The following is a 16,115-nucleotide window of genomic DNA, read 5'->3' as shown; positions in this document are numbered from 1 at the left end:
AGTCGCCTCCCGCCTGTAGTTAGCAGCGGAGGCCACGGAAGACCACAGAAAAGGCAGGAAAACTCCCGCCCAGCGGAATTTCACATGGAAGCGCCTGTGTTCACCTCGGCACGCACCAGGCAAAGCACAAACCAGCCCTCAATTGGGCCCAACCTCAACAGAAACGAAACAGGACAACAAACTCAAGCCAGGCAACACGGAAAGGACCCTCAGCACGTGAAAATGAAGCACTGTGATTTCAACAATTACTCAAACGAAGAGGCTTTTCAGTCACAAACCATAGTGGGATGTGAGAGTGCAGACTTCAGGAGACAGCTCTTACAAAAATCTCGGAACCTGGAAGAAATTCTGCGTCTGGTATGGTCGGACGCAGTCATAGCGGTACAAGTGGAAGGTCTTGATGACATCAAGATCACACATGGGAAACATGAGACGCTCAACAAACTTGAGGGTGCCGCAAGAAACAACGGTGACCCCTTCTGCTACAGGTGCGGTCATGAATACCTGCACGAAGGACAATGCCCTGCCATGGGACAGACATGCTCCGCCTGTGGAGGGCAAAACCACTACAAAGCTGTTTGTTTCATCTTTCGCAGCAAAATGAAGAGTGCTGGAAGAAGCGGTCGACCACCACCCGAACAAGAACAAACTCAGTCAAGTCATTTCAGAGCAGCACACCAACCACTGGACCCCCCACGTCACAGACACTGAGATGAACACCCAGACAAAAGGTCAGAGAGAAGCACGTTCTGGAAGCCGCCACGAACAGCGGCTCTACATTCAGCTACAAAGCGGCCATTGAAATGGGAGTAGTACACATCCTATACAGGCTCATGATGCACAAACATCTAGACCCCACAGCGAACATCGAACAAGTCTTCTCAACACTCTTCAAGGGCCTAGGGAAGTTGAGAAACCGACAAATATAGCTACACATCGACACCACCGTCCCACCAGTGGCGCAGCACTACAGAGGAATCCCAATCAACATACAAAAACAGGTAGAGAATGAATTAATGAAACTATTGGAAGCGGACATCATAGAACACGCGGAAGGTCCCACGCTGTGAGTCTCCCCTCTAGTGCCTGTGCCCAAGAGAGATTCGACCTATATCGCGTATGTGTGGACATGAGGAGGCCCAATGAATCCATCATGAGGGAACGCCACCAGGCCCCGCGCAACACCGACATGGTGCACCTGCTGAACGGAGCTACAGTCTTCTCAAAGCTGGACCTCAACAAAGGATATCAACAGCTGGAGCTTAGCAAAAAGTCGAGATACATAACACCATTTTTCACCCACCTCGGCCTTTACAGGTACAAATGACTAAGCTTCAGAGTTTCGTCAGCAACAGAAATATTTCAAGCGGAGATCCACAACATAATAAAACACGTGCCGAACTGTCTCAATTACAGTGATGACATCCTAGTATTTGGAAAGACACAGGAATAACACGATGACACACTCATGAGAGTATGTATGGGTCTTGAGGCAGCTCACTCCTACTGAACAGAGAAAAATGTGAATTCCGCAAGAGAACCGTCCGATTCTTTGGGCATATCTTTTCCGAGAAGGCAATGACGCCGGACCTGGAGAAAGTCAGTGCACTCACGAACGCGGTGGCTCCAAAGTCCACCACGGACCTCAGGTCATTCTTAGGCTTAGCGAGCTACTGCACAAGGTACATCAAAGATTTTGCATACGTCACCGAGCCCCTCAGAGCGCTCATCAGGCTCAATGCTGAGTTCAACTGGTCCATCGAGTGACAAGAAGCCTTCCAGCTCATCAAAGACCGCATCGCTGATGCCAAAAACATGGCCTATTTTGACCCCAGGAAAACAACGGAACTAATAGTGGATGCGAGTCCTGTAGGCTAAGGAGCCATTCTAACTCAACTGGACGACAGGGAGGAACATAAGAAGCACATAGTGTCATACGCTAGCCAGAGCCTGTCAAAGACCGAGCAGGCCTACTCACAAGCTGAAAAGGAAGGCCTCGCCATAGTTTGGGCCTGCAAACATTTTCACCTTTTCTTCTACAGCAAACAGTGTACGGTCGTCATGGACCACCAGGCACTAATCTTCATATACGCTAACCCCCAGGCCAAAATGCCACCCAGGATAGCGAGGTGGGCACTATGTCTCCAAGACTACCAGTTCAACATTGTGCACAGACCAGGTAAAGAACAAAACCCGGCAGACTACCTATCCCGACACCCCTGCAATGATCACGAAGTTGAGGTGTTGATAGCCGACCAGTACATCCGATATGTCATTCAAAGCAATACTCCCCAAGGACTTGACATCGATCAAATAGCTCGAGAATCAAATGCTGACCAGGGTCTACAGGTCATTTTAAGATGCCTAGAGACGGGTAGATGGAAACATGCAAAACACCAGAAAGAGACAGTAGCAGAGGATGTGCAGCAAGACATTTTTTTGCCTACTAGCCATCAGAGACGAGCTGGCAAAATCAGATGAGGGACTGTTCTCAAGGGCACGAAGCTGATAATACCACGCACATTATGACAAAAGGTCCTCGAGTTGCCCCACGAAGGACACCGGGGCATAGTGTCCACGAAAAGAATGATGAGACAAAGATGTGGTTCCCCCACCTTGACTCACGGGTAGAAGAACTGCTCAAGAACTGCCCCACCTGCGCAGCAATCAATCCGCACACCAGACCAGAACCACTTCACATGACCAATCTTCCAGAGGCAGCATGGGAAGAAATAGTGGTCGATTACTTTGGGCCACTGGAGGGCAGGGAATATATACTAGTGGCAGTCGACGAGTACTCGCGATTCCCAGACCTGCAGCTAGTGCCATCGACAGCAGCATATCACGCCATTCCAGTGCTTGACAGAATGTTCGCCATCTATGGTGTCCCAAAAATTGTGAAAACCGACAACGGGCCACCCTTCACAGGGCAAGACTTCAGAACCTTTGCAGAATACATGGGTTTCCAACATGGCAAAGTAACACCTCTGTGGCCTCAAGCTAACGGGACTATTGAAAGATTTATGAGCAACATCAAGCGCACCACCCAGATAGCAAGGCTCACAGGAGCCGGTGGAAAAACTGTTATATCAGCTAATGCGAGACTACAGGAACACCCCACACAGCACTACAGGAAAAGCACCCTCAGAAGTGATGTTCGGCAGAGCCGTCAGGACAAGACTCGCACACATCTTGGCCCCGGAGGACAAATTCAAAGACGACCCTGAGATGCGAGAGAGAGACTCCCTCATGAAAGACGACATGAAAAGGGCCACAGACACACAAAGAAGAGTCAAGGAGCAGGACCTGACACCAGGCGACGTAGTCATCATCAAACAACCTCAAGGTCGCAAGAACATGGCAGCCTTCAGCGAGGAACCCTTCACTGTCGTCAAAAGGCACGGCTCCATGGTCACAGCAGAAAATGAACACAAATCCACAACTAGAAATTCATCACACATCAGGAGGATGCCTGGGACCATAATACCAGCTGCAGATTCCTCCCCGGAAACCAGCAGAATGTGGGACGCACCATATGGAGGAGACATAGAGGACACGGACAACAAGATGCCCAATGGGCAGATCGAGAGATAACAATCAGCGCAAACCAGCGGCCCCAGAGAGATCGGAAGAACCCTCACCGACTCATAGAAGAAATGCCATGAACCGGATGTTGTTGTTTAGTACCGAGGGGGTGTTGTGTCGTCACACACTCATATCACGTGGCAGGGACCACCGGGAGGCAGGAAGGGGAGGAGCCCAGGGGAACGGGGGAAGCCCAGTTCCAGTTATTGTTATGTACAATAAAGACGTGTTGCACCCCAGCTACTGTGGTCCGTGCTTTCTTGTGCAAGTGAAGCGCGTGCAGCAGATCGAGTGTGAGGAGGTCCACGAGGGACTCTACTCCCGACACCATTGGAGGGCACAACGAGGCTGCGCAGCCAAAAATATCCATATCGCCCCACAAGTCCTCATAAGCGCCACCATGCAATACCCTAGAAGAACCTCCAGGGAAGACTCCGCCAACAACGCCGGCCTCCTTTGGAAAACCCGACTGCAGAGCGGTCTCCAACACGGAACTCACCATCAAACCTCACCGCAGCCGTTGCTCCCTCCAAAACTCTGAAGCGCAACAATGGGCCATCCGACGCTGACGCCTCTCCTCCATTGGTGTCCCAGGGCACCACCCTGAGGTTCGCCATTGCCAAAAGACACACCGTGAAACTGCTCCACTCAGCACGGCACCAAACTGGAAACTATTCCAAGTCAAATACCGAGCAGACCAGGACACCTGTCCGGATCCGGCCACCACAGCTGATCACTGATGATAGGGAACCGGTTCCAGCACCACAGGACAACCTCCGCGTCCCGACGAGCCAGGCCACACACACGGCCTCAACACCAGGGCGTAGGTCTCCTTGGAGGGCAGTGTTGCACAAGCGCTGCTCCCTCCCCGCTGCATCCCATCCTCGTTGCCAGTGAGGTAATCTCCTTCCTTCAAATGATGCCGCCACAGTGAAGGTAAGTTACAAATAGTTTATTGGAATTACGTTGATGTTACAGTGTACAGCACTGGGACGTCTGCCCCTGGTAAGCTCGTAATGTCAACTACCAACTGAATAGAACGCCCCTCCACAACCATAAATATACATTCTACACAGATGCGCTCCACTACGCTATTCAGATTCCATAACATCAACTTCACCCGACTCACAGGCACTACCTAGAGGCCGGACAGACTACGACACAAACTCACTCTTCTGGTTTAATTGTTCTCCTCCTTGCAAAAAAAAGTATACGCCGCCTGCAAAGACAGTTCGGACTCAGCGTTTACCAATGGATTCCTCCACCTGGCTTTGACCAGGTGCAAAACCAAGGCAGATTTAATGGGAATACTTTAATTCCATGCCTGCATGAAAATGTCAAGCATGTGTGAAAGAAAATACACTGCCAAGATGGAGGAGGAATGCATGGTGGAGATCTTTTCTCCATGCCCCTCCTCCGCCTTGTCACTGCATCAAAATGTGACGAAAGGTAAAAAAAGGTGCAAAAGCAGTATGCCTTGCTTTCACCCCCCTGATTTACCACTCTGCCTCATTTAAAATGAGGCTGCTAGAGTGCATTTGGGAAGCCATATTGAAAAGGCCATATGCATGCTGGAATTTACAGTACTAGCTGGGGAAGCACATTCAGTCAAGAATTGAGCAGCATATGCAAGGACTATACAAGGATGAAAGTTCCCTAGCAGTTCCTACACTGGGGCACTTACACCTGCTGCTCACTCACGAGCACGGGCACTCCAGCAATTTACCCCCCTCTCCTCTCTCTGCACTTGCACGCTCTGAATGCTCACAAGGCCCAGTATGTTTGTCTTTATCCTCCAGTGTATTAATTGTTTTTGTTGCAATGTTCCCTCCCTGCTGCCCTGTGGGCACTTTGAAACACAATGGGCCTAATTACGAGGAATGCGGTAAGGGGTTAACGGTGCCGGTAAAGGTGCCAGAGCTGTTAACCCCTTACCGCCCCATTACGAGGTCTGCTCGCAGGACCCGCTAAGGACGCCTGGTATTACCAGGTATCCTTAATTGGTCCCGCGAGCAGGCCAGGATGCTAACAACTAGCCCTTCATTAACGGGCCCGTTGTTAGCATCATCCCCATTCCCATTGAGCCCTATGGGGGCTGAAATGGTAATGGGGATGTACCGGGTCCGGGTTCCTTGAATTCCAAGGTCGGAATGGCCCGGTATTTCCCCATTCAGAGAACCCGGACCCGGTACCCGGTATGGGGGTAGCCATGCCGCAAAAAGCGGCATTGTTACCTCCATCCTCGTAATGAGGCCCAATGTACTTGTATAAGCGCCTAACAACAAATGCACAATAAATAAATAAATAGGCTGTACACTGGAACAGAGGTGTATAGTACCGTGAGCACCTTGGCAAACATCTGATAAAGTGAACTTTAAGAGAAAAGTTCCATATTGAATTATTGGTCATGGTGCCCAACAATAATTTTTTAAAAATGAAATAGCCAAGAACTGTTGCTCGTTGTAAGTTGTGGTTAAAGGCCCAATGACTCCTTAAATGGTTATTGCCAGAGTGAAGCGACAAAGAACTATTGCATGCTGGAAATATTGCACGGAGGAACCAAGACCCCAACGACCGTTGGGAAAGAGAAAGTGAACAACAAAGTAATGCCTGATGAACTGTGGTCAAAGTCCTTCATGAACATTGGCGAAGTGTACCAACAGAACCAAGGCTCAAGTCAAGGGTACACGTGGGTCGGCGGAGTCCCCACACTTTTGTCAGAGGGCACATTGATATGTTTATTTCTGGTGACACGACATTCAATTGGTATGGTAATGAGTCCCCCCACTTTTTTTAGGACTTGACCCCTGACAGACCTGTTGCATACTGGAACTTGTGTTTACACGTTTCTAATGATCATTTATGCAGTAAACCAGTGAAAGATTTTGCATGTAGTCATTTGTGATCAAAGTTCCTATTTACCTTTGAGAAAGCAAACTGAGAAAGAACTGTTGCATGCTGAAACTTGTGGTCAAAGGTGCTAACGGCCATTGTAAAAGTGAAGCACGCAAGAACGTTTACTTTTTAAAGTTGTGGTTAAAGTTCCTAATGACCATCGAGAAAGTGAACAAGCAGAAAACTGTAAGTGTGGATAGCAACAAGACATAGGTCGTCATTACGAGTTGGGCGGTATTCCGGTGGTAAATCTGGCAGAATACCAGCCAACTGAATTACCGTTACCACCACTTGGTCTGACAGAATTACCATCGGATTACAAGTGTCAGTGGCAGAGTTAATCCCCATTTTTTTAGAGTCCAATGAACTCTATGGAGCATTTTTGGTGGAATTACCGTTGTGGTAATTCTGCCGATTTTGCTGATTTTCAGCAGCAGAATGTGGGAGGATTTACCTCCAGCAATCCCCCACTCCAGGGCCATACCCGTAGTATGGCGGTGTGGGTAAAGTGACAGTAATTGTTTACCTCCATTTATTTCCTGTACCGCCATACTTGTGATGGGCCCCATAGAGTAAAGTTCTACCCACACTAACGCCATCATTACAAGGTTGCCGGTAGAGCGCCGGTCCAACCGGTGGCCTACCAGCAACCTCGGCTTATCGTTTCCGCGCCTGGTATCCCGGTAATACAACCCGGTAATACCGGGATATTAGAGGGATGGGATCACTAAAGCACTGGCACAATTGCTTCAGTGATTTTTCTTCAGGCAGGCCAGACCTGCCGGTAGTTCACTGCACCTACCGGCAGACTCAGAGTATGCCGGTCTGCTAAAGGTGCCGGTAACCGTTGTTACCTGCACTTTTTTCTGGATCGGCATCCTCGTAATGAGGGCCTAACACTTGCATACAGAGCTTTTGGGGATATACCCATTTTTGTCCTCTCTCTGGGTCTATAAAGGTATATTATTGACAGCTTCCTGAGCTTTCTAATTGGTTTAGCAGTCAGTCAGTAATGAGTTCCATGTGCTAATGACAGTGATTATTGCAGCGCTTAGAAGCAGGAGGAATCTGATATGAAATGCTATATATGAACTAATATAGCATTATATTTTGTTGCTAGATGCTTCAATCTCACACAGCAACTTTTTAAAGGAAAGTCTTGCAAAACTTTCATTTGCAAGATGGGGTGTGCAATTTTCCATGTTCCTTACTTGTCAGTGATCATATTCCACTTGTATCTACAATCGGCTTTAACCTTTCAAACTGAGATGTGAAAGCAGGCCTTGGAGAATGCCATCCGTTTGCTTTGGTGTTCAAATAAAACAATGGCTGTGTTGGAATAATCCTAGCCTGTGACAAAAACCCAACCACGGGCATGGTACCCCAAAACGTTAACAGGAAGGAGATTTGGGCTAGTGGCTAACTTGTCGAATTTAAATCCAGGGGGACCTGTGTTTTTATATCTCAGCTTCCGGACTTCACCAATTTATCTGATTCTGTTGCAGGCTACTTTGTCTCCAGGTGCCTCCGTTTTCATATCTACTGAATCTGGAAGGGTCACAGAAATAAGCTCTATATAAATGGTTATGAATTTTACTCGGATAATACGTAGTGACAGAAAAATACAATAAAGGCTTGAGTCTAGAACCATTGAAAACGATTGCACATGCTAGTTAACCTCTCAACTCAATTTACCCAAAACAGAACAATTTTGAGTATTGATAATCGTACTTATGCAAACTCATGTTATGGCACATATAAATAAGTGAGTGAGCGAGTGAGTGAGGGAGCGATCAAACCAGCAATTCATACACAGCAATTAATCAAGTATGTTAACAATGGTACATCCTCTGCAACAAACTGTAAATGGCTGACATATTTCCTAGGCACATTGCTTAAATTACTCTTCTTCTCTCTCTCCTCAGTATCGAGTTCGCTCACTTCTGCGTCCCTCTCAGTTTGGGGGCCAGGGCTGCTCGGAGCAGTTGGCGGATTCTCGCAGGTGCGTACCATCCAAACTCTGCAACATAGAAGAGGTGGACTGCAAGGCTAGATTCAAATGTGACACTGGTAAGTTGATCTATTTATTTATTTAATGTACTTATAGCCGAATCGGCTGTGTATATACAACATAAAAACATTACATTCACAACATAAAATAGTCAGATCATAAACATTTACACCATATATGAACACAATTGTCTACTACAAAATACCAGTTACTAAAAACTGTTTAAAATGTGAACAATTCACAAATACAATGATACCATAAAATAGATAAGATTACAATCGTCACATTCCATAAAATTATGCCACAGGTTAAAAATATTACTTGTATCAATCGAGTTGCATTGGATTTTAAATACTTCGAACGCAATTCCACATAGATATCACAACATACCATCAGGTGATGTAAGGACTCAATGACCTCACATCCACACAGAGGACACATTCGCCAAGTACGACACAGACCCATCCGTGCCCTTTTTGTTTCCAAAGCTTCACTATTATAAAATCTCATCATGAGATAAAATCTAAAGGTTTTGGGGCTAGGATACGCCATGATGTATTTAGGCTTGGTTTTGCATACCATCCTATATTGACAGTAAGGGCCACTATATGTTTTCGTGCCCAACTCAACAATGTGACGTTCATAACTGGTTGTTGCCAACGTTTTATTTAGCCAATCCTTAAATTGACGCTGTACATTGTACTCTGATGAATGGAGAAATCCTACAGCCCATTTGTCATGCATAGATTTGATCTTTGCCAACGTACCCATCGATAAACAGTCACCTGTTCCCAGAAATGCCTGCAAATGTGTTACCACAATTGTAGCATTATCCAATCTCAATAGATTATCATAACACATGACTGTTCTACTAATGAATGCTGACTCAATACATTTCATATCAAATTCAAGGTATAAGAATTCGACTGGTATGTTCTTCGGTAAACGCATACATTTACGAAGTAGCATGGCTTCAAACTTTCTTAAACACGCTAAATATTTATGGCCCCATATTTCGATTGCGTACAGAAGCATTGCTCGTACAACATCGTGTAAAATCAATAAATGCGCAGTATGCATTCGACTCCCTCCTTTTCCATGAGTATTCAATGGCAGAGGTCAATACAATCAGATTATGGGTAGTGTTGGATCTCTGTCTAAATCCAATCTGATTAGCTGGTAGGATTCCATTGGTGGCTATCCACTCATTCAGTTCAATAAGCAAGACCCGTGCAAATATCTTTGAAGGAATGTCAAGCATAGCTAACATTCTAAAATTCCTAGGATCATCCCATGCACCCTTTTTGTACACTGAGAATAAGGCTCACCCTCCACGACTTTGGTATAACACCTAAGACACCAATTTAAGTGAAAAGCATATGGTGTGCAGTTGCCCACAGTTCCGGGGCTAATTTTAATAGATTATTGCGCACACCATTTGGCCCAGCGGCGCAGGAGTTATTGAGATGTTCTGTGATAACTATGATATCCAAAACAGATGCTTTACAGGTGCAACTGACCTTTGATAACGGAAATGCCTCAATGTTACATTCTATACTGCCCAAAGTTGGTGTAATGTGGGCCGTCTATGCTTCTTCTGATATGCAGTTTATGGACAAATTTCTTTTCTTTGCGCTCTGAATAACTTCCCATATTCCAATTGTATTGCTTGTTTGGGCAAGATGAGCAATTTGTTGCCATCTCTTGATATCACAGTGCAGCCAATGCTGTCTTAGACAGCCTCTATAGCCATTCTTAATAGTTTTTACATTTTCAGAGACAAGCTCAGGAGCAAGCCCTACTTGGGTGTAGCAGATCGCCGTAGCAATCTCACTGCAGATGATTTTTTTTGCATGGCTGATAATCTTATCTTTATGTCTGCTTCCAAGCATAGCTTTATTAGATCTTTGAAGTGTAGATTGGTAGAACTGACACTCTTGTATATGATTACTAATGGCGGCCCTCATCACGCCAAACTGTGAAATCATCAAATTACTGGTATTATTATTAGTGAGCATCCCATTCGATATAAACTTGGGTACAATTCTTTTGACTTCCATGTTTGCCAAATCCAAATTTTTCTTATTCCACTGAATACGATTATGACCCTCATTAATATATAATTGACCGTTCAGGTCATAATTCGGAAGCGAGTTGCTCGCCTTTGACAGAGCTATGAGATTGCAAAGGGGAAAATTGCCACTCTCGTCTCTGCATACAATGCCGATATCTAGTATATAACGAAGCACTTTGGCATTCGCAAGTACATATTCGAGAGTAGAGGTGGAACCCCCATCAACTCTCGTGAACGCCATTTTGCTATCGCTCAGAGTACTACCATTTAACTTGGTAAAACTATGTGATATCAACATTTTGGACCACAATTTTCCTTGTTTATTGGTATCCGGGGTGTTTGCAGGCGATGACGAATGCAGACCATCACTTGGTACTACACCAGTTTTCACGTTAAAGTCCCCAACTATCCGTACTGGATACCTTTGCCCATACAATTGCAGGATATTGTCAACCACTTTCACATTTTCTCTCGTGGTAGACATATTGTGGGGGATCATAGATGTTTAACAGTATTATCACTGATTTTGTAATGAAAGTTTAGCTCCCAACACATTTACAGTGGACTCCCTTAGCATGGTTGTGATCCAAGGGGATCTGGCAGATATAATTATACTCCCTTTCAGTCACCCTTTTTGTCCCTTTATAGCTATTTGCTGTATGGTACAACGTACATCAAATAGGACAATATTAGTGCACCAAGTTTCCTGAAGGGCAATGATTAGGAATGTATCCAATATGGAGACAAGGCCTTCTTTATCAAACAGATGGGCATGTCCTCTAGTACTCCATGAGTATAACAGATCAACATCATCTATGCTCAGCCATACAATGGGGCTTAAAAGCCAAAGGGAGCCACTGCCAGTACCTATTCATTGATGTCTCCCTGGTGACATCACCCAAATCTCTGCTCAGATTTTCTGGAGGAATCACATTCCTAATTTCTGAGTTCACCCTTAAACCTCCACTCGGTGCAATAGAAGTGACCTCTTCTCGTGCAAGCACTGCTGGTGCCTCTTGTTCAGTCCTTGTATTAAGATTCTCATGGCGTGTAGGGGGTGAATGCTGACAATGCAATTTTATGGAATCGTACAAAAATGTTGACCTGGGAATTGCGACGGCCGAAAATGGTGACTTTTCTTTAACCCCCCCTTACATCACATATATATGTGGGGGTGTTTAGAGTATAATATTAATATGGTGGGCTGCGGGTGGGTCTCCCCCCGCATATATATTTGGTGTAAAAGGTTAAAAAAAGGTCGTCATTTTCGGCCATTGCAATAATCACATAGATCCCCATTTTATAGTTGGTATAGACACTACCTTGCAGGTGTAGCCTAATCTTAGAATATCAACTTCATATTTTATTACATAGTTTAGTGTTGTTTCAGAGAAAACGCAAACAGTGGTGTGCACTGCTGCCAATTCAGCCTGATTCACAATCTTTATATCTTGTGTAGTAATAGTTCTAAGTGGAACTATAAAATGTAGAATACACAATATAGCAGCTCTATTTAACGGTGGCTGGTTGACCTCATGACAGACTTGATGGAGTTGCAAAGTGTTGACCTGAGATCCATTAACTGGGACATTATTGGTGTCACCTACAGCTATTTTTGCAGGATTCATTGTATTAGTGTGCTATAGGTCAGTCAATGCGCTTTGTATATGATGGAGGGAATCAGACCTGACCAAATGTCCTATGCTTAAACTTAATGTATTAGGCAGCACAGAGGTACCTTCTACAACAGGTAATGATACAGAGGCGTGTGGAACTACTATATTGTTGGTGTTGGGACCATTAGGTCTAATGGGAGCTGACTCAGACTCCACAAGAGGCCGGGCCAGGTCTAAGTGAGGAACTTCTTCAGCAATCATCAGCATATTTACCACCTTCTTCATAGTCTTTGCATTCTTTGCATGTTTAGGTAGCTTGATCTTATTGCTATACATGAATGCTTGCTTAACAGGTGTAGGCTTACGTTTCACTAGTGAAGAGCACCTCCTTTTCTCTACTTTACGTATTTCCCGCTTATTAGTTTTTCCACAAGCTTTCACAGAGTCTGTATCTTTATCTGTATCTATATCTATTATCACCGGGGCACCAGCTCTAATAGGAGAGGTACACGTACCACGATTGCAGACTAATTTACCACGAAAATTGAGATTTTTATGTAACAATACAGTTTGGATATCCATCTTGTGTTCTAATCGCTCAGATTTGGCTATTACTGTAGTCGGTTGTATACGAATTGTTCGTTTTACAACTGTTCGAATTACAATTGACCTTTTCACAATTGACCGAATTGTGAAGGTCAATTGTAACATATATGTGGGGGAAACCCCCCACAACCCCCTACCTAACGCCAAACCCACCAAAAACCCTATATATATATAAATATATATTACCAAACAGATATATATATATATTTATATATATATATATACGGTCAATTGTGAAAAGGTCAATTGTGACCCTTTAAATTCGGTCAATTGTTCATTCGAACAATTCTAAACAAACAATTTGGGTAATACCCTGTAGTCAGCAGGTTCTCAAAAGCATTGAACATGTCACTCGATGTCATAATAATGTCATTGACGCTTACATTCACGTTAACACTAGGATCGAATACAGTCTTAGTCTTATCTTCAACATCATGAGTCGTTACACCAAACATTACATCATCTAATAACTTAGAACTTAGACAACCTAGTTCCTTAGTCAAATCAACCGCCAGTTCCCTTGCAGCAATATTCTTTGTACGATCATTCGGGACTAACTTTTTTGGGAAGTACTCAGTTACTTGTTTACATTGTATGCCCAACGTCTTTGTGGTAGTAATAACCTTGGGGAGGCATATTCGTCAACCACGTAGTACCTTATGAGGACTTGGTTTACCTTGTAAATCACCCATGCTACAACGCAAAATGGCGATCTCTTATTCTGTCTTTTGTTCTTTCGTCACACTATTTCACTAATTTAGTATAACTGCACATTCATATGATTTCATAAGATTTTCCCAGTCGCACTCCGTCAACAACGACGGGAAAACAGCCCATCAACTATTGGGCAGCAACTAGGCAGCAACTCACCAGTACACCCGTTCGCAACACTAGCACAACACTAGAGCGGCACCACCAATTCGAAGTTTGCAGTTTTAAATTACATTAACAACCCACCAAACTCGAGTCAGCGCTTTATAACCAGATACACAGAGCAGGCACAATTATGTTCGTAATCAATAAGAAAAGAAAAAAGAAAAAAGGACTAAAATTGAGCACTAAAATGGCATGGCCAACCATACACTCAACAGAGGAAGAACACTCCTATTCGCTATATCGAGCACGGGAGCATTGGCGATGGCTGTTTCCCATTCCACAAATACCGGCTATTCAGTTATGACTTGTATTTCAGCTAATATACCTTAACCTGAAACATGCTAAACGAATTCACAACGTAATGATAAATGAGGCTCACCCACGCCCCTGCGCCACAAGCCGCTGAACAGCCAAACAGTTACTTTCCAAAGCGACTTGCCCAAAAGCACGCGCGCAAAAGCGCCAAATTTGTAAAACTTCTGGGAAAGGGGGGGCGTGGCCTCCAGAGTGTCTCTAAACGTTTAAAGGAATAAAACAATATTGTAAGAAAATATTAAGGAAATATTATAAAAGTCCACATATGTAGTATTTCACAGTGACACTGAGCTTTAGCAACAAGTTCGTACCATGTTGAGGTGTGAAAGTAATTACAGGTTTTCCTTCCCGTATCTTCTGTACAGCATCCACGCTAAAGCTCTTCTTTTCTCCTAAGGTACTGTGTGGGCTTGGGTATTACTTACCTTAGGTTTGGTGTGAATCCTGTGTGATTGAGTGGGTGATTCGTGTGGTTGGGAGTTTGCCCATACCACTTGCCCAGGTCTATTACCGGAACAAATATAGGGAGCCTTCTCAGAAGTCCCTGAACACTTTGTGCTAACTTTGAAAGTGAATACTTACTTGTTTAAGGAGATAGAAGATCTCTTATGGAACTTTGACTTTCCTGCAACTGAAACCTATCTCAACCTGCCTACAGCTGGCACCTAGACCACTAGGGTCCCTCTTCTGCCTCTGAGAGAACCCATGCAATAGACTAGGGAAGGACTGGATAAGAAAAGGTTTCTGTCTTGAAAAGTATAACAAGTGTAAATGTACTTACTTGCCGAAAGAATTAGTGTAGTAACTGGATTTCTGTGAAAGAAGTTACAATCGTTAAGTTATACTTACCTGTGAGTTGCAGTGTGCCCTCTGGAAAGTATATACATTGTTTCCTTACTTTGAATGGTGTTTCCCCCTTCTGGAAAGTAATAAGTGTTGGTACTATTCTATGATTGCTTAACTGAATGAGTGTAAAAGCTTACCAATAGGGGTTACCTACCTTGAATAACATTGTGTTCTTCCTGAAGTGTAATTGGGTTTTGCTCCCACTGATCTGCTTTACACTGACCTAAAACGGTCTAGAAGTTAATGCTTGTCTTATGGGTTTCCTGAAGCCCCTCTTAAAATGTATATGGTTACTTACCTTGAATAGCTGCTGCTCTTCTAAACTTGTAATACTGGGTTGTGCCTCCCCTGAAACTTCTTAGAGCATTTCTACAATAGTCATAAGGTTCAATACTTACTTTGAAATACCTTGGGTCTTTCTTAAAGTGTAATTGGGTTGTACTTTCCTTGAATTGCTGAGTGCATTCAGAAATAGTTAGTGTATGTTAATACTTGCCCTTGAGTAGCTTAAGGCCCCTCCCGAAAGTATATGACTTGTTTGACTAACTCTGAACTGAGTTCTAAAAAGTAATGTTGCAAGGAGTATGCTTGTAACAGGGATGGTTTATTAAGTGATTTCTTAACTGAGTGTCACTGCATGACTGAAAGGGTCTACTACCCTTGAATTACTGACTGTATTCTAAAAGTATATCTAACCTGCTTTTACTCCCCAAGAATAGCTGATTGCATTCTGAATGTGCAATAGGTTTGGCTCAGCTTGAACTGTTGATTGCTCTTCTTAATAAGGTTATACTTTGGGTTGTTTCCCCTAAGTACTGAATTGGTTTTTATAATTGTGTTTATATGGTATGTGATAGAGTGCTTATTTTCACAAGACTTACCTGGGCCTACTTGTATTTAAATAAACAATTTGTGTTTTACAATACATAATGTTTCAGTGTTTCTTTTGACCACATGTATGCTACATTTACTTTGTACCAAGCTACAGCCCTCTCTTCCTACTAAGATAACCCTGGCTGCTCTGTCCATGCTACCACATTCTCAGATGGCACACCCTTATACTAAGAGTGGAGCTTATGTACTGCCTCAGATGGATGGTTTTATGAAACCCTTAGTTGGACTTTAGAAAAGCTGTCCTAACACTGCACACCCAGTTTGAAGGGTCCTACATCCAGCATATTAAAGGCAAGATAAATGAATTCTTGGGAATGATCTACCAAAAGCCCTGGCAGCATTTGCATCCCCACTCACCCCCCCTCCTCGTTAGTCACACAAATGTCTCTTAAATCCA

General features: G+C 44.1%; 1 protein-coding gene across 1 annotated transcript in view; it reads left to right on the top strand.

Annotated features, from left to right (window-relative positions):
• Positions 1 to 16,115, top strand: part of LOC138511482 (complement component C6-like) — a 504,666-nt gene that overhangs the window by 122,942 nt on the left and 365,609 nt on the right. The window contains exon 4 of the mRNA XM_069627197.1: positions 8,406 to 8,550. Within this exon, the coding sequence (XP_069483298.1) occupies positions 8,406 to 8,550 (145 nt within the window). The remainder of the gene's footprint in view (positions 1 to 8,405; positions 8,551 to 16,115) is intronic.

Source organism: Ambystoma mexicanum, chromosome 6p (assembly GCF_040938575.1).
Source record: "Ambystoma mexicanum isolate Mex_15411 chromosome 6p, UKY_AmexF1_1, whole genome shotgun sequence".
Taxonomy (NCBI): Eukaryota; Metazoa; Chordata; class Amphibia; order Caudata; family Ambystomatidae; genus Ambystoma; species Ambystoma mexicanum.
The sequence above is the reverse complement of the archived record's forward strand: the minus strand, read 5'-3'. Positions and strand labels throughout refer to the sequence as shown.